The sequence below is a fragment of the Apus apus genome, chromosome 13, assembly GCF_020740795.1.
Source record: "Apus apus isolate bApuApu2 chromosome 13, bApuApu2.pri.cur, whole genome shotgun sequence".
Lineage (NCBI taxonomy): Eukaryota > Metazoa > Chordata > Aves > Apodiformes > Apodidae > Apus > Apus apus.
The window spans coordinates 18,101,745-18,127,921 of NC_067294.1; the positions used below are offsets into that span (position 1 = coordinate 18,101,745).

Sequence of the window (26,177 nt, forward strand, 5' to 3'; positions counted from 1 at the left end):
GGCTCAAGAAGCTCCACCATATGATCATCTACCACAGACTGAGAAACAATTTTCACCCATGGCTCCTCTCGTCTTGCAGGGAATCATCAAAAGTGGAAAACTGCCGTGTGGAGTCCTACACGACTAGTTGCACAAGCAGCTGAAGGAGAAGGTGGATCAAGTCAGTTAGCAGAGGTAAATCCACCCAGCTGGCTTTGGACGTTGCTGAGTGAGAGGGTTGGCCAAGACTCTGTCTCTACACTCACTCGTGGGTGGCAGCAAATGCCTTGTGGGGTTGGCTAAAGCAGGGGCAGCAGAACAACTGGCAGCAAAAAGGTCAACCTCTTTGGGTTGCTGACCTGTGGAAAGACATTGCAGCTGGGATAGAGAAATTGGTGGTAAAAAATGTGTTGTGTAGGTTCACACGTGCCTCTGAGTCGAGCCACTGAGGAACATCGACACAACCAACGAGCAGATGAGGCTGCTCAAGTGTTCCAAATAGACTTAGACTGGGAACATAAGAGTGAGCTCTTTCTGGCTCTATGGGCCCTTGACACTTCAGGTGATCAGGGCAGAGATGCAACCTACAAATGGGCTTGTGAACGAGGGGTGGACTTACCCATGGACACTATTGTGCAGGTGATCCACAACTGTGAGACATGCGCTGCGATTAAGCAGGTGAAACAGTTGAAAACTTTGTGATATGAGGGGGGGTGGTCACAGTACAGGTATGGAGAGGCCTTTTGACTACATCACACTGCCTCAGAGACAACAGGGTAAGCGCTGTGTGCTTATGATGGTGGAAACAATGACAAGATGGTTGGAAACATCTCCTGTGCCTCAAGCCACAGCCTGGAACACTATCCTGGGCCTTGAGAAACAAATCTTGTGGAGATGTGGTATACTCCAGAGAGAAGTGAGTCAGACAATGGGATCCATTTCAAAAACAGTCTTGTGTCTGACTGGGCTAAAGAGCCTGGTATTGAGTGGATCTACCATATCCCGTACTATGCACAAGCCTCAGGGACAGGTGGAAGCTACAATGGTTTGTTGAAAGCTGCCCTGAAGGCAACGGTTGCTGGAACTATAAATAACTGGGACAAAAATCTGGCAAAGGCCACCTGGGTAGTTAATACCAGGGGATCCATCAATTGGGCTGGTCCTGCTCAGTCAGACCTTTTACACACTGCAGATGGGGATAAAGTCCCTGTGGTGTGTGAAAGGAGCCTGCAGGGTAAAAGTGTTTGGGTCTATCCTGCTTCAGGCAAAGGTAAACCTGTCCGGGGTGTTGCTTTTGCTCAGGGATCTGGATAGACCTGGTGTGTGATGATGGAGGATGGAGAAGTACAATGTGCACCTCAAGGTAATGTGACTCTGGGGGAGAGTCCTTAATTTGACAGCTGGCAAAATATAGAGCCTATATGTAATGTACAGTATGGAATAAGAGGTGGTATGGAGATGGTTCCCCTGAGGTTGCTGAAACTGCAGCTCTGAGAACCTGCAGTGAAGCCAGTCTAAGCCATCAGTGGTTATGAAATCCAAACCTGTTAAGAGGAGGCTGTAGGGTGGTATTTGTGGTTCTTCAGCCTCACATATTCTTATCATCCAGACTCACACAAAGTGCTAGGAACATCCCTGGAAAACTGTTAAACCCCTGTTTAGAGGGGCCTTGAACTGAGCAGGACACTGAGGAGAGCAGGATCTTTTTCAGTGATCACCTCTTGTCTCCCCCCTGCTCTTTGAACAGCAAGAGCTTAGCGGGCATCTCAGAAATTTAAGTGCACAGCTGCATGGAGAAGAGAGGTGTTCGTACATTTGGCAGCACCCAAGAAGGCCAATAAATCTTGAGATAATGTATAGTAAAGTCATAGTACTATAGTATTCCTGGGGATGGAAGGAAGCGTAAATAGCATAGAGGCAAAGACTCATTAAGGCTGAGAAAGGCCTCCAAGGTTATCAAGTGCAAGCATCAATCTCAGCCCAGACACCCCCAGCCACTTGGGTACCTGAGGACAAGCTGGAATGCAAGGGGGCTTATTTTCTACCAAATTACTTTGTCCTTTGACGCAACATCTTAGAGATCATAGATACGCTAAGGTTGAAGAAGACCACTCAGATCAACAAGTCCAACCGCCAGCCTGACACCACTGTGCCCACTAACTCATGTCCTGAAATGCCATTTCTACACATTCTTTGAACACATCCAAGAATGGTGAGTCCACCAAGTTCCTGGGCCACCTGTTGTAAAGCTTGGCCCCTCTTTCAGTAAAGACAGGCCATGTAAGCCTCCCCTTCATCAAAAGAAGTCATGAGAAGTCATCCCTTCAGCCTGCTCCTCTCCAGAATAAACAATATCAGTTCTGTCGGCCACTCCTCACCAGACTTTTTCTCCAGATTCTTCACCAGCTCCTCAATGTCCTTCTGGCAGTGAGGGGCCAAAAATTACCCCAGGAACTCAAGATGCAGCCCCACCAGTGCTGAGTCTAGGGGCATGATCCCTTCCCTACTCCTGCTAGCCACACCATTGCTGATCCAAGCCCGGATGCTGTTGGCCTTCTTGGCTACTTGAGCACACTCCTGGCTTATGTTCATATGGATGTCAGGTGGCACCCCCAGGTCCTTTTCCCCCCAGCAGCTTTCTAGCCACAGTTCCCCAAGCCTGTAGCATCACTTGGTGCTCATGTCCCTTCCCCTACACCCAAAAAAAGAATGGAGAGTCTCCTTGGCTCTCTTTTTGTTGCTGATGTATTTGTAAAAACATTACCTCTTAGGACAGCGGCCACACTAAGCTCCTGCTGGGCTTTTGCCTTTCCCATGTTCTCTCTAATGAGACCTAAGGAGATCCCTCTATTCTTCTAGAGTCACCTGCCCCTTCTTCAAAAGATGTTACATACTCGTTTTCCTTCTGACACCCAGAAAAATCTCCTGGTTCAGCCAGGCCAGTCCTCTTCCTTGGCAGCTTGTCTAACAGCACAGGGTTACAGCCTGATCCTGAAGATCATCCCATCTTCCTGAATCCCTTTCCCTTCAGGACTGTCTCCCAAAGGACTCTCTCAACTAGTGGCCTGAAAAGACAAAAGTCTGCCCTCCAGAAGGCCATTAGAGTGGTTTTGCTGACCCCCCTCCTTCCTTCAGCAACAATGAAAAACTCAATCATTTCATGGTCGTTGAGCTCGAGGTGGCCTCTGACCACCACAGCTTCCACGCCTCCTGTTCAGTGAGCCTGGTTTTATCCCTTTCCTCTTCAAACCTAGTTTAACTCCACCTGTCCCCAGCAAGCCCTGTGCCATGAAAACCTCCCCTTGATCAAAAGAAGTCAAAATCACACCAATGGCACCAGCCTCCAAGCCACGTGTTAACCAGGGCTGTTTTCCTGCTCCTCTCAGTGTTCCTCCCTGTCGCTGAAGGCACTGAGGAGAACATGGCTTGTGCTGCTGATCCTTGAGCTAATCACCCCCGTGCCCTGAAGTCCCTTTGATCACTTCTGGCCTTCTCTCTGCAACCTCATCACTGCCAACCTGCATAACCAATACTGGGTAATAATCAGAGGGCATCACCAGACAATGGAGTTTTGTACTAACATCTCTGACCCGGGACTTAGGGAGGCAGCACACTGGGTGGGTCTGGCTGGCATACTAGGACCTCTGTTCTCCTCAGAAAGGAATGGCCTATGACAATTGCTCTCTGTTTTTATGAGCAGAGGCAGTCATACTCACCCAAGCCATCTCCTCATCTGGACCTTCATGAACATTCTCATGTACCTGGGTCTCAAGTTCTTGAGCCACATGTCTGCTGTATAAGGGCAAGTGGGAAGGAACACCTCCCACTGGACCAGGTTCTCCAAGCCCCATCCACACTGGACTTGAACACTTCCAGTGACAGGACATCCACACCTTCACTGGGCAGCCAGGGACAGTGACTCACCACCATCCCACCTAAGAATTCCCTCCTAATGTCCAACCTGTATTGTCTTCTTGTTTAAAGCCACCAGACATCTTAAAGACATACCACTCACGTACTAAAAGATGCTCTAGAGGTCTCCCCAGAACCTTCTCTTCTCCAGGCTGAACAACTAATTAACCTTGTCCTGTTGTACATGCCCTTGTCAATAGACCTTCCCCAGCTTTCCCGTAGCCCGCTCAGGCACTGGAATCTGCTCCACAGGACCCCCCAGAGCCTTTGCTTTGGTAAAGCCTTCTCCAGATTGAACAGCTAAACACGACCACTACCTCAGGCTGTCCTCATGGAAGAGGTGCTCCAGACCTGTGATCACCTTCAGTGATGACACCTGGACACACGACGTACCGACGATGCTCCCTCCAAGCTTCCCCTGCCTCCCAACAATCTCTCTTTCCATCGAGATCCCTCTAACCTAAATCTATCCTTTTCCTGTTTAAAGTCAGTACCGCTTATAGAAAATCCCTCCCCAGCAAGCCCCTAGTGCCTTTAAGGTACTGGCAGGTGCTCTAAAGTCTAGCCAGAGCCTTCTGTTCTCCAGGCTGAACACCCCCACCTTTTGCAGCCTGTCTTCAGAGGAAAGGTGCTCCAGCCCTCTGATCATTTCAGTGATGACAAACCAACATCCCACATCCCCCACACATCTCCATCCCACTCCCACCGCCGCCCACCACCCCCTGCTCCCGGCCAGGACCCTCACCTGTGCGGCCCAGTCGCCTTCGTCGCCGAGGTTGGTGGCCTCCTGCGAGCACACCGAGCTGCGCTGGTCGGGCGGGCCGGGGGGCAGCCCGGCGGGGAAGCAGGGCAAGAGCGGCCTGAGGAAGCGAAACTCGCTGTTGACGGTGCCGCCGGCGAAGCAGATGTCGTAGACGTAGCTGCGGGGCAGGGAGCCCGCCGTGCTCTCCGTCACAGCCGTCGGGAAGGTGGGCAAGGGCTCGGCCCTGGCCCGCCGCAGCCTCAGCACCACGGCGGCCACGGCGCTGGCCACGAAGAGCGCCGACACGCAGGCCAGCGAGGCGATGAGGTAGAGGGTGAGGGGCCCGTCGGGCTCGGCGGCCGGCGCCTCCTCGCTCCGCCGCCAGTGCGCGTCGGAGAAGCCGTCCACCAGGGCGATGGCCAGGGTGGCGCTGGCGGAGCGCGGCGGCTGCCCGCGGTCTCGCACCAGCACCACGAGCCTCTGGCGGGCCGCGTCCCTCTCCGCCACGGCCCGCGCCGTGCGCACCTCGCCGCTGTGCAGCCCCACGCGGAACAGCCCCGGCTCCGTCGCCTTGGCCAGCTCGTACGACAGCCACGCGTTCTGCCCCGCGTCCGCGTCCACCGCCACCACCTTGGCCACCAGCTCGCCCGCCGCCGCCCCGCGCGCCACCAGCTCGCCCGCCAACGCGCTGCTGCCGGGGGGCGGGTGCAGCACCACGGGCGCGTTGTCGTTCTCGTCGCGCACCACCACGCGCAGCACCGCCTGCGCGCTCAGCGGCGGCGAGCCGCCGTCGGCAGCGCGCACCGCCACCTCCAGGCCGCGCACCTCCTCGTAGTCCAGCGCCCGCAGCACGTACACGTCCCCGCTCACAGCGTTGACCGACACGGCGGGCTGCTCCTTGCCCTCCTGCCGCACCAGCGCGTAGCTGACGCGGGCGTTCTCCCCCGCGTCGGCGTCCGTGGCCTTCACGCTGCCGATCCGGACCATCGGGCTGTTGTTCTCCGTCACCCACAGCGTGTACACCTGCTGCGCGAACTCGGGCGCGTTGTCGTTCACGTCCGAGATCCGCACGAAGATGCTTGCCCGCGAGCTCAGCCGCGGCCTGCCCCAGTCCAGCGCCGTGATGCTGATGTTATACTCCGCCGTCCTCTCCCTGTCCAGCGCCGCGTTGGTTCGCAGCTCGTAGTAGCTGTCGAACGTGGGGCTGAGGCTGAACGGCAGGTCCCCGGCGATCGAGCACTCGGTCCTGCCGTTGTCCCCGGAGTCCCGGTCCCGCACGCTGAACAGGGCCACCACGGTGCGCGGCGCCGCGTCCTCGGCGATGGAAGCGCTGACGGACGTGAGCGCTATCTCCGGGGCGTTGTCGTTCGCGTCCAGGACCTCCACGTGCACTTTGCAGCGTGAAGAGAGTCCTCCGCCGTCGGTGGCTCTCACCTCCATCTCGTGGTTTTTGGCTTCCTCGAAGTCGAGGTTGCCCGCCACTCGAATCTCCCCCGTGGCAGGGTTCAGCTCGAAGAGCTGCCGGGACTGCTCCGGTATCCGGGCAAAAGAGTAACGTACCTTCCCGTTGGAGCCTTCGTCGAGATCTGTGGCCACCACTCTGACCACCAGCTGCTCCGGGGGACTGTTCTCGGCCAGCCGCACCTCGTACACCTCCCGAGCGAAGACCGGGATGTTGTCATTGGCATCGAGCACCAGGATCCGGACCCGAGCCGTGCCCGAGCGGGGAGGCGAGCCCCCGTCGGTGGCCGTGAGCACTAAATTCAGCTCTCGCTGCTCTTCGCGGTCCAACTGCCTCTCTAGGACCAGCTCTGCGTATTTGGCTCCGTCCTTCCTAGTTCGGAAAGCGAGGGAGAAATGCGAATTGGAGCCGAGGCTGTAGTTCTGCAAACCGTTCATGCCCACGTCCCTGTCCTGGGCGCTTTCTAGAAGGAATCGGGAACCTGGAGACGCCGCTTCAGGAATCTCTAAGACCATCTCCTTCACCGGGAACACGGGAGAATTGTCGTTCACGTCACGAACCTCCACCTCCCCTCGGATCAGCTGCATCGGATTCTCAAGGAATACCTTAAAGAAGAGCGTGCAGGTCTCGCTCTGCGGACAGAGCTGCTCTCGGTCCAGCGACTCCTTCACCGTCAGGACGCCGCTGCTCGGATCCAGGCGGAAAAGCTGCTCGTTCCCCTCGGACACAACGCGGGCCTTGCGAGCCGCCAGCTGGCTCGCAGCCACCCCCAGCTCCTTGCCAATGTCGGCGACAAAGGACTCCCTCTCCATTTCCTCCGCCACAGAGTAGCGGAGGCGCTCGGCCCCGCTCTGACACACGCAAACGCACAGAAGAAACAAGAGCACTTGCCTCTCGCTGCCTCCGCTCCGTCTCCCGCTCGCCATCACTCTCCACCAAAGCCATCCACCCTCCTCCGCGGCTCCCAGCATTTTTTCTCACCGGCGTCCGAGGCAGAGCGCTCTGGCTCAGGGGTGGCGGCAGAAGGGGCTCGGAAAGCCCCCGAGCACCCCGGCTCCGTGCCCCGCCGCCCTTCCCCAGCAGCTCCCGCGGCTGCTTTTTGTCTCCCGCTGCCTGCACAGCCGGGGCGGGCGGAGGAACCTGCGGCTCCGTGGCCAACACCCCCACCCAGCGTCGCAAGGCGGAATCTTCCCTCTGCCTTTTTCGGGCCAGCGCTGCTGCCGCAACGATGATGCTGTTCTGGGACACACCATCCTTAGGCTGTTTAATTCGCAGTCTGTAGCACACCCCATCCAAACGATACACAGCTCCAGGGGATCTTTAAGGTCTCTTCCAACTCAAACTATTCCATGACTCTACAGTCCTTTCTCCTTTGGTGTTACCGCACTGGCTTAGAAATCCCTAAGAGGTCCCTGTACTTAGAGCTCAAGCTGAAACCCCGGACCTGTGTAAGGACCGACGGCCAACAACTAGTTAATATCAAAGGCGAGGAGAGGTCACTAATGAAAGCCCCAGATATACAAACGCTGAGGAGCGGGAGCGAAGGGAGACAACAGCAAAGACCAGGGATCTAACGGCACTAATCGATGGGCCATTAGCGGAACCATTCACGTGTAAACGGCAAGAGGTTCAACCAGAAACTTGTTAATGATCAGGGGAAAAAAGAAAATATTATCATGGATTATCGCAAAGGGTCTCTGAAGAAAAAGTAACTTGATTCAAGTATGTTTTATGGGGGAATTTTAAGAGTATGCAGGGCTTATTAATATGGGATGTCTAGATGCAGGATCTTATTCAGTAGAAGCAGTGACCAAGAGTTGACTCGAGACGACCAGCCGTGAGGAAACGGGTAGGGGAGGGGCGAGTGAGGGAAATACCACTGCTACAGAATCATTTTTGGTTCCTTTTCCAGGAGAGCATCCAGCTTCCTCTCCCACTCTGCATTCAGCCCAGTTAACGCTTTCCCCATCACTCTGATCAACGCAAACGTTGCTTTCTCGCCGTATTAACTCGGTGCGCACCAACCAACGGGCTCTGCCTGACCCACCCCACACCTGCGGTGAAATCCTCCCAAATCCCCCAGGGATGGAGCTGGGAGACCGCCTCCCTGCCTCATGTCTCCAGTCCTGCCTTGGGCTGCATTTTCACGCTGTTCTCCATGTTGCAATTCCCAGCACATCTCTTTGAAAGGCTCCCAACAAGGCAACCGAGATCTTTCAGCTGAGCTCGCAGCTGATGGCAGCCACGCAGCATCCGACTGGTGCTCACTGGTCTCTCCCTCCTTGGGAGCTTTCTCCTCCCCGCCCCTCCAACACACGCCCAGCAATGGCCTCAGCTGGGCTCAGAAAACCGCCCTGCACCTCGCTCCGGGCCTGATCCCAGCTCTCTCTCATATCCCCTGCATACAGCCCACTCAGAACGCATGGATGTGTTCCCGAAATGCTGCTGCTAGGTGGCTATTTCCTCGGCAATGGCTGCGAGGAGTGACCTTCGAGACAGCACACTCACCAAGGGAGTTCAAAGTGGGTTTTATTGGTTTCTCTCACCAGGCAATTGACTCTTACACATGTGTGAGCAACAGGAAATATCACATGATTTATCGGGCAATACCGAGGAGTGAAGGCAAAGAAACCACGAATCTTCTTGACGCCCTGTGTTCTACAGTGCCTGAAGTTTGTTGAAAGCGTTTTAGCCTATTTTACTTGAAAAACACAAACTGTGCATTTAATTCTCTACTACGCTGTGCTAAAAGTTCCTGAAACGTTCATTTCAAACTTATGGTAAGAAAAAAAACAAAACCAAGATCAAAACCAAAAGAGGACACATTGCTGAAAAGCCATTCCATACCGTTAGGAGAACCTTCAGCTCCTGGTCAAATCTGCAAAGGGGACCAATGTCAGCCGTGTCTAAGAAAATAACTTTTTTAAAAAAAATGTATTGATTTCTTCATAAGCGTAAGTTGGCCTGATATTGAATAGTCTGCCTAAAATTAAGACATTCCTACAGAGCTCTCTTCATAAGGGAAAAAGAAAAAATAAAGCAGAAGTGGCAATGGAAAGATGTCTGGATGCTCTAAGGTGTTTATCCCAGGATTCCCCTGACATGTAGAAGCAGTAGCTCTCACAATCATATATCAAGTCTAGGTGTAATCAGAATGCAACACAGTCCTCCTCCTCCTCTATCCACATAAGAAACAGAAAATACAAATAGGAATAAAGTACTGCTCAAGGGTTTGCTCTCCCACAGAGAAGACTTGCACCTCCATGGTACGTGTTTGGTGGAAGTTCGGTCTCTCTGTTTTCTTTCCCCTCTGAGGATGTTAGCCCGTGAGGACAGACATGCTTGTCTTTCTCCTCCCTCACTGATGGCTGAGCCAAGGGTTTGGATCAGAACTGACATTTTGCTCCATCCCCTGGTTTCCAGCACAAGCTGCTTCCACAGCTCTGGGCCTTGTGTCTTCAGAGAGGGGAGCTCTGCCCTGCAAAGAACAGAGAGGGGAGGTTGTCATCTGAAGGTCAGTAGGCACCAGCAACTGCAGTCAATGGAGTTGAATGGTGATGTATGAAGATGAGTCCCCTGAGGCTGCTGTGACTGAAGCTCTGAGAACCTGCAGTGAAGCGAGTCTAAGCCATCAGTGATTATGAAATCCTAACCTGTTAAGAGGAGGCTGTAAGGTGGTGTTTGTGGTTCTTCAGCCTCACATATACTTATTTTCCAGACTCATGTGAAGTCGTAGGTGGATCCTTGTAAAACTAGTAAACCCCTGCTTAGAGGGGCCTTGGACTGAGCAGGACACTGAGGAGAGAAGGATCTTTTTCAGTGATCACCTCTTGTCTCACCCCTGCTCTTTGAACAGCAAGAGCTTAGCGGGCACCTGAGAAATTAGTACCTTAACATGCACAGCTACATGGAGAAGTGTTTGTACATCTGGCAGCACCCAAGTAGGTAAAGAAATCTTGAGAGGGTTTACAGTAAAGTCATAGCATTATAGTATTTGAGGGGATGGAAGGAACCTTAAATAACTGTTTTGGTTTGAGCCAGGATGAAGGCAATTTTCCTTTTACTGATTTTTGTTTTTTTCCTTCATAAGCTTTCTTTTAACTAGTAGCAGAGTGTGAGGAAGGTCAGAGATCACAGAAGACAAGTTCCTTCCTGCTTATTCTTCTTCCTTTCTCCTCCATCCATTCCCAGCATCTGGGGAGTACTCCGTCCATCCATCACCATTGACCCCCAGGCTCAATCTCTCCTAACCCTCATAACTCTGTGCTTTCTTCAGCAGCAGTCTGGGATTTCTCAGGACTGTTCACAGCTCAGGAGATGCTGTGGGAGTTGCTCTGGGTGGGGGGAGGTCAGGGGTTTTTGCAGATATCTGAACATATTTGTATATAATTGTATATACATTCTTATATAATTAGTGTTTAATTAAAGCTGTGTAGTTTAGTTTTCAATCCAGAAAAGTCTCTGTCTTTTTCTCTCTCTCCTTCCCTATGTGAGTGGGAGAGGGAGGGGTTAAAAGAATTGTAGTCAAACCCACGTCAAACAGTGACAACAATTCTTTGGCACTCAACCTGGAGCTCAATTTTAAGCCCAGATTATACATTTTCATTAACTGGGAGTGTTCAAAATTCCTTCTCTGATGGGAGGAATCTCTCGGATACGAATGGGCAACAGTTCTGCTGAATTTCATGATGGATTGAAAACTGGACAGACACTTTCTGCCATGAACCTGTTGGACCTTTTTCCAAACATGCAATGTACATGTGGTGTGCAGCCCAGAGCATTCTGCTCTGTGGAGCTGCTCTTGTGATTGTTTCATGGTTTATCGACAGAGCTGTAGCCAAAATCAACCATATAATCACCAGCCTAGTGATCCTAGGGGTTATGATACTGATCTTTACGGGGGCACTGCATGTGTAGTTATGGTACCACTCATAAAGGGAACGGAACAGTCCATGTTGTTAATGCCAGTAGCAGGTTCAATTTTTTTTGTTTGTTTCATTTTCTTTCAAGCTGAATCTCCCAGCTCCTGATCTGAATAGCATTGTTGCAGTAGGGGTGCTTCTGCTCAGTGTTTATGATGTATTGTGGATACATAGGGTGGGGTGTTGCTCCACTCACTGCCAAACCCCACAGGCACTGCTGCTGCCACTGCTGCTGCTGCCACCCGTGATGCTGCCACCACCACTGCTGCTGATACCACCACTTGTACTGCTACATAACCAGCTGTTTCTACAAGTGGTGCTACAAAAACAGCTGCTTCTACAAATATAATGTCCACTCCCTTTCCAGTCAAGCTAGTTCATCCTGTGACCAGGAGCAAGGCAAAGGCAAAACGCTCCTCCCTTTTTACCCGCTCCCATCTGAGACATCCAGATTTTCTTCAGGCAACAATAGAGACTGAAACAGAGGAGGCAGAACATTCTAAATCAGTTGATGGAGCAGGTAACTCTCAAACAGATAAAAAATCAGGCCACTCTCAAGCAGACAGAACAGCAGGCCCTCCTCAATCAGATGACTACGATGACCTTGTCCAGCCTTTCTCCATGAAAGAACTGCGCCTCATGAGAAAGGACTTCACCCGCACTGATGCTGAGGGAATTCTTCCTTGGCTGCTCCGATGCTTTGATAGTGCTGCTGAAACCTACAGTGTGGATGAGAGAGAAGCCAAGCAGTTGGGATCCTTGGCCAGAGATGCCGGTATTGATAGAGCACTTAGTAGTAAGATGGGAACCACCACCCTGTGAGACGACTTCTTTCAGCTGTGAGAGAGAGATACCCCCACAAGGGTGACATCGAATGGCACCAAAGCAGAACACCCACTCTTGAGAAAGCCATCACATATTTGAGAGAAACAGCTGTGTGAGAGGTGATCGATGATAAAGATGGACTTACAAATCCTGATGATGTTCTGTGGGACAAACAAATGTTCTGGAGGTTTGCTCAGGCTGTACCAGCAGCACATGCCCATATATCCTCCTTCATGGGGTGCTTTGATGATGACGCAAGACCAAGTGTGCGTGAGGTGGCTTGCAAAGCACGACTGTATGGAGACATAATCTCTGATTCCCATCAGTTCCACACCTCAGCCATTGAACAAATGACTGACAGAAAGAATAAGATGCCAAACAGATGGGGAAATAAACTCCAGAATCTCCCTAGAGACAACTGGTCACATGTTGCAGCCATTAAGAAGAGTTGTCCTGCTACAGGGCAGAAGCAAGAGACACAGGACCCACTGCGACGCCACCTGTGGTCTCTCTAGCAAAGTTATTTTAAAGAGGACATGAGAATTTGGGACGAGAAACCCACTGATACTCTCCAGATACGCATGTAAGAGCTACTAAACAGAACAAAGGCAGGAGATTGTTCTTCCAAGAAGGCTTCACCAGTCGTCACCCAGGGTGGTGCATCAAACTCTAATGCTCAATGTTAGAGGTGCCCTGCTGCCAGCCAGGGGGAGGAGAGGGACAAACGGGTTTGCTGGACTCTGTGGATTTGGTGGCCTGGCACATTAGAACCACACAGGTATAAAGCCCTGGAGGACACTGGTGCACAGTGCAACCTAATGCCATTGAATGATAAAGGGACAGAATCCGTCACTACTTCTGGAGTGACAGGAGGTTCTCAACAACTGCCTGTTGTGGAGGCTGATGGGAGCCTCACTGGTAAGGAGTGGCAAATGCACCCTGGAGTGACTGGCCCAGATGCTCCGTGCATCATGGGCATAGACTCTCTCAAGAAAGGATACTTCTGTGACCTGAAAGGGTACCGGTGGGCCTTTGGTAGAGCAGCTGTAGAGACTGAGGACACTGAACAGTTACATAATTCTTCTGGATGCTGGTTTTGCTGTAAAAAGAAGCAAGATCAAAGGACCTTCACGAGAGATCCAGTTCCTGGGAATCAAGTGGCAAGACGGACGTCGCCAGATCCCAATGGATGTGATTAACAAAATAACAGCTGTGCCCCCCCCATTGCCGAAAAAGGACACTCAAACCTTTTTAGGGACTGTTGGTTTCTGGAGAATGCATATTCCATGTTACAGTGACACTGGAGCTGGGCTAGAGAAGCTGGTGGTAAAAGCGTGTCATGTAGATGCACACGTGCCTCTGAGTCGAGCTTTTTTCAGTGATGACCAGTGATAGGACAAGGAGTAATGGATACAAATTGCAGCACAGGAGGCTTAAGGTGTATATCAGAAAATTTTTTTTTACTGTGAGAGTGACAGAGCCCTGGGACTGGCTGCCCAGAGAGGCTGTGGAGTCTTCTTCACTGGAGACATTCAAAACCTGCCTGGACGCCTTCCTGTGTGATGTGCTCTGGGTGATCCTGCACTGGCAGGGGGGTTGGACTAGATGATCTTTCGAGGTCCCTTCCAACCCCTAGGATTCTATGATTCTATGATTCTATGAACATCACAATCAACGAGCAGATGAGGCTGCTCAAGTGTTCCAAACAGACTTAGACTGGGAACATGAGGGTGAGCTCTTACTGGCTCAATGGGCCCATGATGCTTCAGGTCATCAGGGCAGAGATGCAACATAGAAATGGGCTTGTGAACGAGGGGTGGACATAACCATGGACACTATTGTGCAGGTGATCCACAACTGTGAGACGTGCGCTGCGATTAAGCAGGTGAAATGGTCGAAGCCTTTGTGGTATGAGGGGAGGTGGTCACTGCTGTCTGCTTTTAATGGTGGAAACAAGGACAGGATGATTGGAAACATCTCCTGTACCTCATGCCACAGCCAGGAATACTATCCTGGGCCTTGAGAAGCAAATCTTGTGGAGACGTGGTACTGCAGAAAGAACTGACTCAGACAATGGGACTCATTTCAAAAACAGTCTTCTGTCTGACAGGGCTACAGAGCCTGGTATTGAGTGGATCTACCATATCCCGTACTATGCACAAGCCTCAGGGAAAGTTGGAAGCTACAATGGTTTGTTGAAAGCTTCCCTGAAGGCAACGGGTGTTGGAACTTTCAAAAACTGATACAAAAATCTGACAAAGGCCACCTGGATAGTTAATACCGGGGGATCCATCAATCGGGCTGGTCCTGCTCAGTCAGACCTTTTACATGCTGCAGATGGGGATAAAGTCCCTGTGGTGTGTGAAAGAAGCCTGCAGGGTAAAAGTGTTTGGGTCTATCCTGCTTCAGGCAAAGGTAAACCTGTCCGGGGTGTTGCTTTTGCTCAGGGATCTGCACATACGTGGTGTGTGAGGATGGAGGATGGTGAAGCACAATGTGTACCTCAAGGTAATGTGACTCTGGGGGAGAGTCCTTAATTTGACAGCTGGCAAAATATAGAGCCTATATGTAATGTACAGTATGGAATAACAGGTGGTATGGAGACGGTTCCCCTGAGGCTGCTGTGACTGCAGCTCTGAGAACCTGCAGTGAAGCGAGTCTAAGCCATCAGTGGTTATGAAATCCAAACCTGTTAAAAGGAGGCTGTAAGGCAGAGTTTGTAGTTCTTCAGCCTCACATATTCTTATCATCCAGACTCACACAAAGTGCTAGGAACATCCCTGGAAAACTAGTAAACCCCTGTTTAGAGGGGCCTTGGACTGAGCGGGACACTGAGGAGATCAGGATCTTTTTCAGTGATCACCTCTTGTCTCCCCCCTGCTTTTTGAACAGCAAGAGCTTAGTGGGCACCTGAGAAATTAGTACCTTTAAGGGCACAGCTGCATGGAGAAGAGAAGTGTTGGTACATCTGGCAGCAACCAAGAGGGTCAAGAAATCTTGAGATAATGTATAGTAAAGTCATAGTACTAGAGTATTCTTGGGGATGGAAGGAAGCGTAAATAGCATAGAGGAAAAGACTCATTCAGGCTGAAAAAGGCCTCCAAGGTTATCAAGTGCAAGCATCAATCTCAGCCCAGACACCCCCAGCCACTTGGGCATCTGAGGACAAGCTGGACTGCAGGGGGGCTTATTTTCTACCAAATTACTTTGTCCTGTGATGCAACATCTTAGAGATCATAGATACACTAAGGTTGAAGAAGACCACTCAGACCAACAAGTCCAACCGTCAGCCCGACACCACCGTGCCCACTAACTCATGTCCTGAAATGCCATTTCTACACATTCTTTAAACACGTCCATGAATGGTGAGTCCACCATGTTCCTGGGCCGCCTATTGTAAAACTTAGCCCCTCTTTCAGTAAAGACAGGCCATGTAAGCCTCCCCTTCATCAAAAGAAGTCATGAGAAGTCATCCCTTCAGCCTGCTCCTCTCCAGACTAAACAATATCAGTTCCATTGGCCACTCCTCATCAGATTTTTTCTCCAAATGTTTCAACACCTCCTCAATGTCCTTCTGGCAGTGAGGAGCTCAAAAATTACCTCAGGACTCAAGGTGCAGCTCCACTAGTGCTGAGTCTAGGGGCATGATCCCTTCCCTACTCCTGCTAGCCACACCATTGCTGATCCAAGCCTGGATGCTGTTGGCCTTCTTGGCTACTTGAGCACACTCCTGGCTTATGTTCATATGGATGTCAGGTGGCACCCCCAGGTCCTTTTCCGCCAGGCAGCTTTCTAGCCACAGTTCCCCAAGCCTGTAGCATCACTTGGAGTTGTTGTGAGCCAAGTGCAGGAGTCGGCACTTCAGGAACTCCTCCTTTTCCTCATCCATGGTGGCAATGTCCCTCCCCTGCACCCAAAAACAGGACAGAGAGTCTCCCTGGCTCTCTTTTTGTTGTTGATGTATTTCTAAGAGCAACTGGGAAGGGACACCTCCCACTGGACCAGGTTCTCCAAGCCCCATCCACACTGGACTTGAACACTTCCAGCGACAGGACCTCCACACCTTCACTGGGCAGCCAGGGACAGTGACTGAACACCATACCAGCTAAGAATTCCTTCCTAATATCCAACCTGTATTGTCCATCCTCTTATTTAAAGCCAACAGACATCATAAAGTCCTGCCCCAGCTTTCTTATACATGTCCCTCACGTACTAAAAGGTCCTCTAGAGGTCTCCCCAGAACCTTCTCTTCTCCAGGCTGAACAACTAATTAACCTTGTCCTGTTGTACATGCCCTTGTCAATAGACCCTCCCCAGCTTTCCCATAGCCTGCTCAGGCACTGGAATCTGCTCCACAGGACTCCCCACAGCCTTCGCTTTGGTAAAGCCTTCTCCACATTGAACAACTAAACACCACCACTACCTCAGCCTGTCCTCATGGAAGAGGTGCTCCAGACCTCTGATCACCTTCAGTGATGACACCCGGACACACAACGTCCCGACGATGCTCCCTCCAAGCTTCCCCCGCCTCCCAACAATCTCTCTTTCCATCGAGGTCCCTCTAACCTAAGTCTATCCTTTTCCTGTTTAAAGTCATTTATAGAAAATCCCTCCCCAGCAAGCCCCTAGTGCCTTTAAGGTACTGGCAGGTGCTCTAAAGTCTAGCCAGAGCCTTCTGTTCTCCAGGCTGAACACCCCCACCTTTTGCAGCCTGTAATCAGAGGAAAGGTGCTCCAGCCCTCTGATCATTGTCAGTGACGACACACTCAACCACCACCTGCCCCACTCTGTCCCTCCCCGCTCCCACTGCCTCCCGCCACCCCCTGCTCCCGGCCAGGACCCTCACCTGTGCGGCCCAGTCGCCTTCGTCGCCGAGGTTGGTGGCCTCCTGCGAGCACACCGAGCTGCGCTGGTCGGGCGGGCCGGGGGGCAGCCCGGCGGGGAAGCAGGGCAAGAGCGGCCTGAGGAAGCGAAACTCGCTGTTGACGGTGCCGCCGGCGAAGCAGATGTCGTAGACGTAGCTGCGGGGCAGGGAGCCCGCCGTGCTCTCCGTCACAGCCGTCGGGAAGGTGGGCAAGGGCTCGGCCCTGGCCCGCCGCAGCCTCAGCACCACGGCGGCCACGGCGCTGGCCACGAAGAGCGCCGACACGCAGGCCAGCGAGGCGATGAGGTAGAGGGTGAGGGGCCCGTCGGGCTCGGCGGCCGGCGCCTCCTCGCTCCGCCGCCAGTGCGCGTCGGAGAAGCCGTCCACCAGGGCGATGGCCAGGGTGGCGCTGGCGGAGCGCGGCGGCTGCCCGCGGTCTCGCACCAGCACCACGAGCCTCTGGCGGGCCGCGTCCCTCTCCGCCACGGCCCGCGCCGTGCGCACCTCGCCGCTGTGCAGCCCCACGCGGAACAGCCCCGGCTCCGTCGCCTTGGCCAGCTCGTACGACAGCCACGCGTTCTGCCCCGCGTCCGCGTCCACCGCCACCACCTTGGCCACCAGCTCGCCCGCCGCCGCCCCGCGCGCCACCAGCTCGCCCGCCAACGCGCTGCTGCCGGGGGGCGGGTGCAGCACCACGGGCGCGTTGTCGTTCTCGTCGCGCACCACCACGCGCAGCACCGCCTGCGCGCTCAGCGGCGGCGAGCCGCCGTCGGCAGCGCGCACCGCCACCTCCAGGCCGCGCACCTCCTCGTAGTCCAGCGCCCGCAGCACGTACACGTCCCCGCTCACAGCGTTGACCGACACGGCGGGCTGCTCCTTGCCCTCCTGCCGCACCAGCGCGTAGCTGACGCGGGCGTTCTCCCCCGCGTCGGCGTCCGTGGCCTTCACGCTGCCGATCCGGACCATCGGGCTGTTGTTCTCCGTCACCCACAGCGTGTACACCTGCTGCGCGAACTCGGGCGCGTTGTCGTTCACGTCCGAGATCCGCACGAAGATGCTTGCCCGCGAGCTCAGCCGCGGCCTGCCCCAGTCCAGCGCCGTGATGCTGATGTTATACTCCGCCGTCCTCTCCCTGTCCAGCGCCGCGTTGGTTCGCAGCTCGTAGTAGCTGTCGAACGTGGGGCTGAGGCTGAACGGCAGGTCCCCGGCGATCGAGCACTCGGTCCTGCCGTTGTCCCCGGAGTCCCGGTCCCGCACGCTGAACAGGGCCACCACGGTGCGCGGCGCCGCGTCCTCGGCGATGGAGGCGCTGACGGACGTGAGCGCTATCTCCGGGGCGTTGTCGTTCGCGTCCAGGACCTCCACGTGCACTTTGCAGCGTGAAGAGAGTCCTCCGCCGTCGGTGGCTCTCACCTCCATCTCGTGGTTTTTGGCTTCCTCGAAGTCGAGGTTGCCCGCCACTCGAATCTCCCCCGTGGCAGGGTTCAGCTCGAAGAGCTGCCGGGACTGCTCCGGTATCCGGGCAAAAGAGTAACGTACATGCCCGTTGGAGCCTTCGTCGGTATCCGTGGCCACGACTCTGACCACCAGCTGCTCCGGGGGGCTGTTCTCGGCCAGCCGCACCTCGTACACCTCCCGAGCGAAGACCGGCTTGTTGTCATTGGCATCGAGCACCACGATCCGGACCCGAGCCGTGCCCGAGCGGGGTGGCGAGCCCCCGTCGGTGGCCGTGAGCACTAAATTCAGCTCTCGCTGCTCTTCGCGGTCCAGCTGACGCTCTAGGACAAGCTCTGCGTATTTGGCCCCATCCTTTTTAGTTCCGACAGCGAGGGAGAAATGCGAATTGGAGCCAAGGCTGTAGTTCTGCAAAGCGTTCATGCCCACGTCCCTGTCCTGGGCGCTTTCCAGAAGGAAACGAGAACCTGGAGATTCCGTTTCAGGAATCTGTAAGACCATTTCCTTCACCGGGAACACGGGAGAATTGTCGTTCACGTCACGAACCTCCACCTCCCCTCGGACCAGCTGCATCGGATTCTCAAGGAATACCTTAAAGAAGAGCGTGCAGGTCTCGCTCTGCGGACAGAGCTGCTCTCGGTCCAGCGACTCCTTCACCGTCAGGACGCCGCTGCTCGGATCCAGGCGGAAAAGCTGCTCGTTCCCCTCGGACACAACGCGGGCCTTGCGAGCCGCCAGCTGGCTCGCAGCCACCCCCAGCTCCTTGCCAATGTCGGCGACAAAGGACTCCCTCTCCATTTCCTCCGCCACAGAGTAGCGGAGGCGCTCGGCCCCGCTCTGACACACGCAAACGCACAGAAGAAACAAGAGCACTTGCCTCTCGCTGCCTCCGCTCCGTCTCCCGCTCGCCATCACTCTCCACCAAAGCCATCCACCCTCCTCCGCGGCTCCCAGCATTTTTTCTTAGCGGCGTCCGAGGCAGAGCGCTCTGGCTCAGGGGTGGCGGCAGAAGGGGCTCGGAAAGCCCCCGAGCACCCCGGCTCCGTGCCCCGCCGCCCTTCCCCAGCAGCTCCCGCGGCTGCTTTTTGTCTCCCGCTGCCTGCACAGCCGGGGCGGGCGGAGGAACCTGCGGCTCCGTGGCCAACACCCCCACCCAGCGTCGCAAGGCGGAATCTTCCCTCTGCCTTTTTCGGGCCAGCGCTGCTGCCGCAACGATGATGCTGTTCTGGGACACACCATCCTTAGGCTGTTTAATTCGCAGTCTGTAGCACACCCCATCCAAACGACACACCGCTCCAGGGGATCTTTAATGTCTCTTCCAACTCAAACCATTCCACGGTTCTACAGTCCTTTCTCCTTTAATGTTACCGCACAAGCTTAGAAATACTTGTAAGTTCCCAGCACTGTGAGATCAACCTGAAATTTCGGACTTGTGTAAGGATCGAAGGCCAACAACTAGTTAACATGAAAGGCGAGGAGAGGTCACTAATGAAAGCCCCAGATACACAAACGCTGAGGAGCGGGAGCGAAGGGAGACAACAGCAAAGACCAGGGATCTAACGGCACTAATCGATGGGCCATTAGCGGAACCGTTCACGTGTAAACGGCAAGAGGTTCAACCAGAAACTTGTTAATGATCAGGGGAAAAAAGAAAATATGATCATGGATTATCGAACAGGGTCTCTGAATAAAAAGTTACTTGATCCAAGTATGTTTTATGGTGGAATTCTAAGAATATGAAATATTGATATGGGATGTCTAGATGCAGGATCTTATTCAGTAGAAGTAGTGACCAAGAGTTGACTCGAGACGACCAGCCGTGAGGAAACGGGGAGGGGAGGAGACAGTGAGGGAAATAGCTCTGCTACAGAATCATTTTTGGTGCCTTTTCCAAGAGAGCATCCAGCCTCCTCTCCCACTCTGCATTCAGCCCAGTTAACGCTTTCCCCATCACTCTGATCAACGCAAACGTTGCTTTCTCGCCGTATTAACTCGGTGCGCACCAACCAACGGGCTCTGCCTGACCCACCCCACACCTGCGGTGAAATCCTCCCAAATCCCCCAGGGATGGATCTCCGGGACCGCCTCCCTGCCTCATGTCTCCAGTCCTGCCTTAGGCTGCATTTTCACGCGGTTCTCCATGTGGCAATTCCCAGCACATCTCTTCGAAAGGCTCCCAACAGGGCAACCGAGATCTTTCAGCTGAGCTCGCAGCTGATGGCAGCCACGCAGCATCCGACTGGTGCTCACTGGTCTCTCCCTCCTTGGGAGCTTTCTCCTCCCCGCCCCTCCAACACACGCCCAGCAATGGCCTCAGCTGGGCTCAGAAAACCGCCCTGCACCTCGCTCCGGGCCTGATCCCAGCTCTCTCTCATATCCCCTGCATACAGCCCACTCAGAACGCATGGATGTGTTCCCGAAATGCTGCTGCTAGGTGGCTATTTCCTCGGCAATGACTGCGAGGAGTGACCTTCGAGACAGCACACTCACCCAAGGGAGTTCGAAGTGGGTTTTATTGGTTTCTCTCATTAGGCAATTGACTCTTACACATGTGTGAGCAACAGGAAATATCACATGATTTATCGAGCAATAATAGCGAGAAGTGAAGGCAAAGAAACCAGAAAGCTTCTTGATGCCCTGTGTTCTACAGTGCCTGAAGTTTGTTGAAAGCGTTTTAGCCAATTTTCCTTTAAAAACACAAACTGTGCATTTAATTCTCTACTACGCTGCACTAAAAACTCCTGAAACGTTCATTTCAAACTTATAGTAAGAAAAAAAACCACAAGCAACAACCAAACCAAACGGGGATACATTGCTGAAAAGCCCTTCTTTACAGTCTGGAGAACTTTCAACTTTTGGTCAAATCTGCAAAGGGGGCCAATGTCAGCTGTGTCTAACGGAATCAGCTTTTTTGTGTTGTTTTTTTTTTATTAAGTACTTCAGAAGCATCATTAACTTTGCTTCAAATCTGGTTGGCCTGGTGTTGCATAGTCTGCATAAAATCAAGACATTACTACAGAGCTCTCTTCAAAACGGAAAAGAAAAACTAAAGACGTGGCAAAGGAAAGATGTCTGGATGCTCTAAGATGTTTATCTCAGGATTCTCCTGACATGTATAAGCAGTAGCTCTCACAATCATACATCAAGTCTAGGTGTAATCAGCATGCAACACAGTCCTCCTCCTCCTCTATCCACATAAGAAATAGAAAATACAAATAGGAATAAAGTACTGCTCAAGGGAAGAGTGGGTTTGCTCTCCCACAGAGAAGACTTGCACCTCCATGCTACATGTTTGGTGGAAGTTTGGTCTCTCTGTTTTCTTTCCCCTCTGAGGATGTTGCCCCATGAGGACAGACATGCTTGTCTTTCTCCTCCCTCACTGATGGCTGAGCCAAGGGTTTGGATCAGAACTGACATTTTGCTCCATCCCCTGGTTTCCAGCACAAGCTGCTTCCACAGCTCTGGGCCTCGTGTCTTCGGAGAGGGGAGCTCTGCCCTGCAAAGAACAGAGAGGGGAGGTTGTCATCTGAAGGTCAGCAGGCACCAGCAACTGCAGTCAATGGAGTTGAATGGTGATGTATGGAGATGGTTCCCCTGAGGCTGCTGTGACTGCAGCTCTGAGAACCTGCAGTGAAGTGAGTCTAAGCCATCAGTGGTTATGAAATCCTACCCTGTTAAGAGGAGGCTGTAAGGTGGTGTTTGTGGTTCTTCAGCCTCACATATACTTATTTTCCAGACTCATGTGAAGTGCTAGGTGGATCCCTGGAAAACTACTAAACCCCTGTTTAGAGGGGCCTGGAACTGAGCAGGACACTGAGGAGAGGAGGGTCTTGTTCAGTGATCACCTCTTGTCTCCCCCCTGCTCTTTGAACAACAAGAACTTAGCGGGAATCTCAGAAATTTAAGTGCTCAGCTGCATGGAGAAGAGAGGTGTTCGTGCATCTGGCAGCACCCAAGAAGGCCAATAAATCTTGAGGGGGTTTATAGTGAACTCATAGTATTATTGTATATTTTTGGGATGGAAGGAACCTTAAATACCTGTCCTGGTTTGATCCAGGATGAAGCCAAGTTTACTGATTTTTTCCTTCACAAGCTTTCTTTTAACTAGTAGCAGAGTTTGAGGAAGGTCAGAAATCCCAGAACACAATTTCCTTCCTGCTTCTTCTTCCCTTCTCTTCCATCCATGGCTGGTGTCTGTGGAGGACTCCATCCATCCATCACCGTCAACACCCAGGCTCAAGGTCTCCTAAACCTCATCACCCTGTTCTTTCTCCAGCAGCACTCTGGGAATTTTCAGGACTGTTCGTACATAAGGAGGTGCTGTGGGAGATGTTGGGGGTGGAGGCCAGAGGCTTTTGCAGATATCTGAACATATTTGTGTATAATTGTATATATATTCTTATATCATTAGTGTTTAATTAAAGCTGTGTAGTTTAGTTTTAAATCCAGAAAAGTCTCTCTCTTTTTCTCTCTCTCCTTCCCTATGTGAGTGGGAGAGCACTTAGTAAGAAGATGGGAACTACCACCCCGTGGGACCAAATTCTTTCAGCTGTGAGAGAGAGGTACCCCCACAAAGGTGACAACAAATGGCACTGAAGCAGAACACCCACTCCTGAGAAAGCCATCACATATTTGAGAGAAACAGCTGTGTGAGAGGTGATTGATGATAAAGATGGACTTACAAATCCTGATGATGTTCTGTGCCACACACAAATGTTCTGGAGGTTTGCACAGGCTGTACCAGCAGCACATGCCCATATATCCTCCTTCATGGGGTGCTTTGATGATGAAGCAAGACCAAGTGTGCGTGAGGTGGCTTTCAAAGCACGACAGTATGGAGACATAATCTCTGATTCCCATCAGTTCCACACCTCAGCCATTGAACAAATGTCTGACAGAAAGAATAACATGCAAAACAGATGGGGAAATAAACTCCAGAATCTCCCTAGAGACAACTGGTCACATGTTGCAGCCATTAAGAAGTGATGTCTTGCTACAAGGCAGAAGCAAGAGAGACAGGACCCACTGCGATGCCATCTGTGGTCTCTCTTCCAAAATTATTTTAAAGAGGATATGAGAATTTGGGACAAGAAACCCACTGATACTCTCCAGATACGCATGTAAGAGCTACTAAACAGAACAAAGGCAGGAGATTATTCTTCCAAGAAGGCTGCACCAGTCGTCACCCAGGATGGTGCATCAAACTCTAATGCTCAATATTAGAGGTGCCCTGCTGCCAGCCAGGGGGAGGAGAGGGACAAACGGGTTTGCTGGACTCTGTGGATTTGGTGGCCTGGCACATTAGAACCACACAGGTATAAAGCCCTGGAGGACACTGGTGCACAGTGCAACCTAATGCCTTGAATGATAAAGGGACAGAATCCGTCACTACTTCTGGAGTGACAGGAGGTTCTCAACAACTGCCTGTTGTGGAGGCTGATGGGAGCCTCACTGGTAAGGAGTGGCAAATGCACCCTGGAGTGACTGGCCCAAATGCTCCATGCATCATGGGCATAGACTCTCTCAAGAAAGGATACTTCTGTGACCTGAAAGGGTACCGGTGGGCCTTTGGTAGAGCAGCTGTAGAGACTGAGAACACTGAACAGTTACATAAGTCTTCTGGATGCTGGTTTTGCTGTAAAAAGAAGCAAGATCAAAGGACCTTCACGAGAGATGCAGTTCCTGGGAATCAAGTGGCAAGATGGATGTCACCAGATCCAAACTGATGTGATTAACAAAATCACAGCTATGGCCCCACCACTGACTAAAAAGGACACTCAAACCTTTTTAGGGACTGTTGGTTTCTGGAGAATGCATATTCCTTGTCACAGTGAAATTGTGAAACCTCTCTCTGAGGTGACCCGAAAGAATCATAGAATCATAGAATCATAGCATCATAGAATCCTAGGGGTTGGAAGGGACCTCAAAAGATCATCTAGTCCAACTCCCCTGCCAGAGCAGGATCATCTAGAGCACATCACACAGGAATGCGTCCAGGTGGGTGCATCCAGAAGAGTGAGTTTAAACGGGGTCCTGATCAACAGAAAGCTTTAGAGCAGATCAGAAAGGAGGTTGTGCAGGCAATGTCCCTTGGAACAGTTCAAAGAGGAGCAGACATCAAACATGTGCTCTACACCGCAGCCGGACACAAGGGTCCCAACTGGAGCCTCTGGCAGAAGCACCAGGGGAGACTCGAGGTCGACCCTTGGGATTCTGGAGCCGCAGCTACAGAGGTTCCCAGGCCAACTACACGACACCTGAGAAGGAGACATGTGTAGCATATGAAGGAGTTAGAGCTGCTTCAGAAGTGATGGGCACTGAAGCTCCTCCTGGCACCCAGATTCCCAGTGCTGAGATTCATGTGCCAGAGTCACCTTTCTCCTGTCCATCATGCCACCGATGTGACTTGGAGTAAATGGACTGTTTCATCAGCCAGCGAGCTCCAGTAGGAAGACCAAATCATCCAGGTATTGTAGAAGCAACTACGGACTGGCCAGAGGGCACACACTTTGGAATGCCAGCACAAGAAGTGGTGAGACGGGCTCAAGAAGCTCCACCATATGATCATCTACCACAGACTGAGAAACAATTTGTTCTTTTCACCCATGGCTCCTGTTGTCTCATAGGGAACCACCAGAAGTGGAAAGCTGCCCTGTGGAGTCCTACACAACCAGTTGCACAAGCAGCTGAAGGAGAAGGTGAATCAAGTCAGTTTTCAAAGGTCAAAGCCTTCCAGCTGGCTTTGGACATTGCTGAAAAAAAGGGGTGGCCGAGACTCTTATCTCTACACTGACTCGTGGGTGGCAGCAAATGCCTTGTGGGGTTGGCTAAAGCAGGCGCAGCAGAACAACTGGCAGCAAAAAGCTCAACCTGTTTGGGTTGCTGACCTGTGGAAAGACACTGCAGCTGGGCTAGAGAAGCTGGTGGTAAAAGTGTGTTGTGTAGATGCACAAGTGCCTCTGAGTCAAGCTTTTTTCAGTGATGACCAGTGATAGGACAAGGAGTAATGGATACAAATTGCAGCATAGGAGGTTTAAGGTGAATATGAGAAAAAAATTTTTTACTGTGAGAGTGACAAAGCCCTGGGACAGGCTGCCCAGAGAGGTTGTGGAGTCTTCTTCACTGGAGACATTCAAAACCCGCCTGGACGCCTTCCTGTGTGATGTGCTCTAGGTGACCCTGCTCTGGCAGGGGGGTTGGACTAGATGATCTTTCGAGGTCCCTTCCAACCCCTAGGATTCTATGATTCTATGATTCTATGAACATCACAATCAACGAGCAGATGAGGCTGCTCAAGTGTTCCAAACAGACTTAGACTGGGAACATGAGGGTGAGCTCTTTCTGGCTTGATGGGCCCATGATGCTTCAGGTCATCAGGGCAGAGATGCAACATACAAATGGGCTTGTGAACGAGGGGTGGACATAACCATGGACACTATTGTGCAGGTGATCCACGACTGTGAGACGTGTGCTGCAACTAAGCAGGTGAAACGGTTGAAGCCTTTGTGGTATGAGGGGAGGTGGTCACAGTACAGGTATGGAGAGGCCTGGCAAATTGCCTACATCACACTGCCTCAGAGACAACAGGGTAAGTGCTGTCTGCTTTTAATGGTGGAAAGAAGGACAGGATGGTTGGAAATATCTCCTGTGCCTCATGCCACAGCCAGAAATACTATCCTGGGCCTTGAGAAGCAAACCTTGTGAGACATGGGAGACATGGGACTGCAGAAAGAACTGACTCAGACAACGGCACTCATTTCAAATACAGTCTTGTGTCTGACTGGGCTAAAGAGCCTGGTATTGAGTGGATCTACCATATCCCGTACTATGCACAAGCCTCAGGGAAAGTTGGAAGCTACAATGGTTTGTTGAAAGCTGCCCTGAAGGCAACGGGTGCTGGAACTATCAAAAACCAGGACAAAAATCTGGCAAAGACCACCTGGGTAGTTAATACCAGGGGATCCATCAATCGGGCTTGTCCTGCTCAGTCAGACCTTTTACACACTGCACATGGGG

At 52.3% G+C, this 26,177-nt stretch overlaps 1 protein-coding gene across 25 annotated transcripts in view; it reads right to left on the reverse strand.

Moving 5' to 3' along the window:
* Positions 1 to 26,177, reverse strand: part of LOC127389888 (protocadherin beta-15-like) — a 120,190-nt gene that overhangs the window by 61,300 nt on the left and 32,713 nt on the right. For 4 of the 25 annotated variants that reach the window (XM_051630849.1, XM_051630857.1, XM_051630855.1 and 1 more), the window contains exon 1: positions 4,637 to 7,387. The exons of 8 other annotated variants lie outside the window; for them this stretch is intronic. In XM_051630849.1, coding sequence (XP_051486809.1) covers positions 4,637 to 7,066 — 2,430 coding nt within the window. In that variant the 5' untranslated portion in view covers positions 7,067 to 7,387. Of the gene's footprint in view, positions 1 to 4,636; positions 7,388 to 9,329; positions 9,574 to 16,688; positions 19,386 to 21,009; positions 21,658 to 26,177 lie in introns of those variants that run through there. 13 more of the 25 variants (XM_051630851.1, XM_051630858.1, XM_051630856.1 and 10 more) reach the window with 7 other exon arrangements.